Genomic DNA, 2,271 nt, shown 5'->3' with positions numbered 1-2,271 from the left:
TATGCCACTGTCCTGCATTGGCGAGGGCTCGTCGATGCTCGTTTCTCCACGATTCTTTTGAATGTTTGGCGAACTGGATTCAGTTCACGATATTGTACGCTTCATTGTTTTTACTTCTAAGGTGTGAGAAGGCACTTAAGTAGTATTTAATGTGGCATCATAATGGGCACACAGTAGATGGGGACAGCCAAGATAACCTAACCTAACCTAAGGACATAAATGGTCATCGCAAAGCCACTACCTAACCTAATTAACCTAACCCAGCTAGGAATGCTGGAAATGCTGGGGAAAAACTTTGCCAAGCACAAATAATAATTGACGAAACAAAATTAAAAAATATTTGAAAACATTCTGTGTAAATAAAAATCAAAAAACCATTCTCAAGTGCTCTGAATTCGTCCAAATATTTATTTGCGTACAAATATATAAATACATACTTACATATGGCCTGTTCCAGTTTTCGATCTCACATAAATATCACGATTCCAATATGACTAGATGTTCTATTATTTTTTCACAAAATTTAAGTAAACCAGAACAGCGCCAATAGATTTCACTCGCTTAAAGTTTCTGACTTTTAATATGTTGAAGTATCCAATTTCGTTTTGCAACCACATCCGTATACACATCGGGCAAGTTGCTGCCGCAACCATTCACGGTAAATGCAGCCACACCTATAAGATCACTGCCATAAACTGCCGGACCGCCGGAATCACCTTCGCAGATGCCATTGCCTACTCGTTTTTTAAAGCATCTCATTGATTGCGCCAAAGTACCTATCGCATTTTCACATTCCTCATGGCTGATAGTATACTCCGTATTGTATTTCAACTGTTCAGGCAATGTACCAACGGGTGATAGACCCCAGCCACTCACGGTAACTGACGCACCTTCAGGTACCTGCGTTTTTCCAAGTCTTATATATTTTATTGCCTCGTTGTACTTCAATGGGCTATTCAATTTTAGTATAGCGATATCGTTGGTAAAATTGTGATATTGAGGATGTATTGTCACCTTCGAAACACCCTCTAAAACGCCTCCTTCATCATACATGACAGAGCCCGCACGAACAGTTATATCCTCTGGTGTATACTCGTAATCTTCAACACAATGTGCTGCCGTCAAAATATAATTCCGCGAAATAATTGCACCACCACATGTTCTTATCTGACCATTTGCTCTACAATTTAGCAGTACCTGATATGGAAATTGTCCCGATGCTGCCGTTCGACCACCATAAATACGTGACTGAGGCTTTTGTCTATAAACAGCAACATTAGTCTCACACAGGACTAATTTTAAGACAGCGAATGCACAAAAGATCAAATATGTTTTGATGGAAATACTTTTCTTTACCATATTAACTACAACTGCGTCGATGAAGAGAACTAAGCACCTGACGTTGTTCAGCTATTTCCTAGCGCTTATATGTAAAAGATTCGAATGGAATTTTCAAGCGCGTGCATTAATTTATTACCTACCCGACTGACTTTTCGAAACAAATTTGCCTATGACTAAGATGAGATAACAACAAAGTTTCCAAAATTCTTTACTTTAATTGAAGTTTTTAACTTATTAAAGCGTGTTAGGTAAATATTCAAATAATGCGTTTCACTTGAATAAGTATACTGTTTATGAATTTCTATAGCTGGGAATAAAGTCACTAATTACTTTTGGTGATATTAAGTTCACTTTGCGACGCTATGGAAGTGGATTTCTATTTCAGCTAATCCCGGAAGTTTCACAGGACGCTGGGACACACTTAGGCTAATTAGATTAATTGTTTTGCAACTATTAGGTCGCAGGTGTCAGCAGAGTCGAGATCAGTTAAAACAAATAGCAATTCTTGACCTTGTCAGAGATGGGGATGGTGGCAGACATATTGCTCTACACACTCACACACAACACAAATCGGGATGGTGGCAGACATATTGCTCTACACACTCACACACAACACAAATCTTTAGCGGGGTGACATTGGGCAGTGTTTCGGCAGAGTTTTGGATCTTTCCTCATTAATATATGGCCAGATTCGTTAAGTAATGGAACAAGTTGGTTCTTCCGTCAATAAAAATATATAGTTCTCCCCCTCGCAAGCTAGTCTTCCGCGCAGTTTCCCGGTATTTCCCTGTGCCCGGGTGCCCATAACACGTTAATAGTAACTTTCGCTTCCAGCTTGCTTAAGTTATTTCTGCATTCGGCAGAGATTTAATCTCTGATTGGCTGTCAGAATAAATAGTGACGGATAAGGCGTACTCTCGTATAGCTAAT

The 2,271-nt window shown here is 39.3% G+C and overlaps 1 protein-coding gene across 1 annotated transcript; it reads right to left on the bottom strand.

The window, feature by feature from the left end:
* Positions 1–561: 561 nt before the first annotated feature.
* On the bottom strand, positions 562–1,359 carry LOC108366047 (serine protease SP24D-like). The gene has a single exon (XM_017620310.1). It carries the CDS (start codon positions 1,357–1,359, stop codon positions 562–564), a length of 798 nt encoding a protein of 265 aa, XP_017475799.1.
* Between the last annotated feature and the right edge of the window lie 912 nt (positions 1,360–2,271).

Source organism: Rhagoletis zephyria, unplaced genomic scaffold (genome assembly GCF_001687245.7).
Source record: "Rhagoletis zephyria isolate East Lansing unplaced genomic scaffold, Rhagoletis_zephyria_1.1 Rzeph_scaffold_02118, whole genome shotgun sequence".
In the NCBI taxonomy this organism is placed as follows: Eukaryota; Metazoa; Arthropoda; class Insecta; order Diptera; family Tephritidae; genus Rhagoletis; species Rhagoletis zephyria.
The sequence above is the reverse complement of the archived record's forward strand: the minus strand, read 5'-3'. Positions and strand labels throughout refer to the sequence as shown.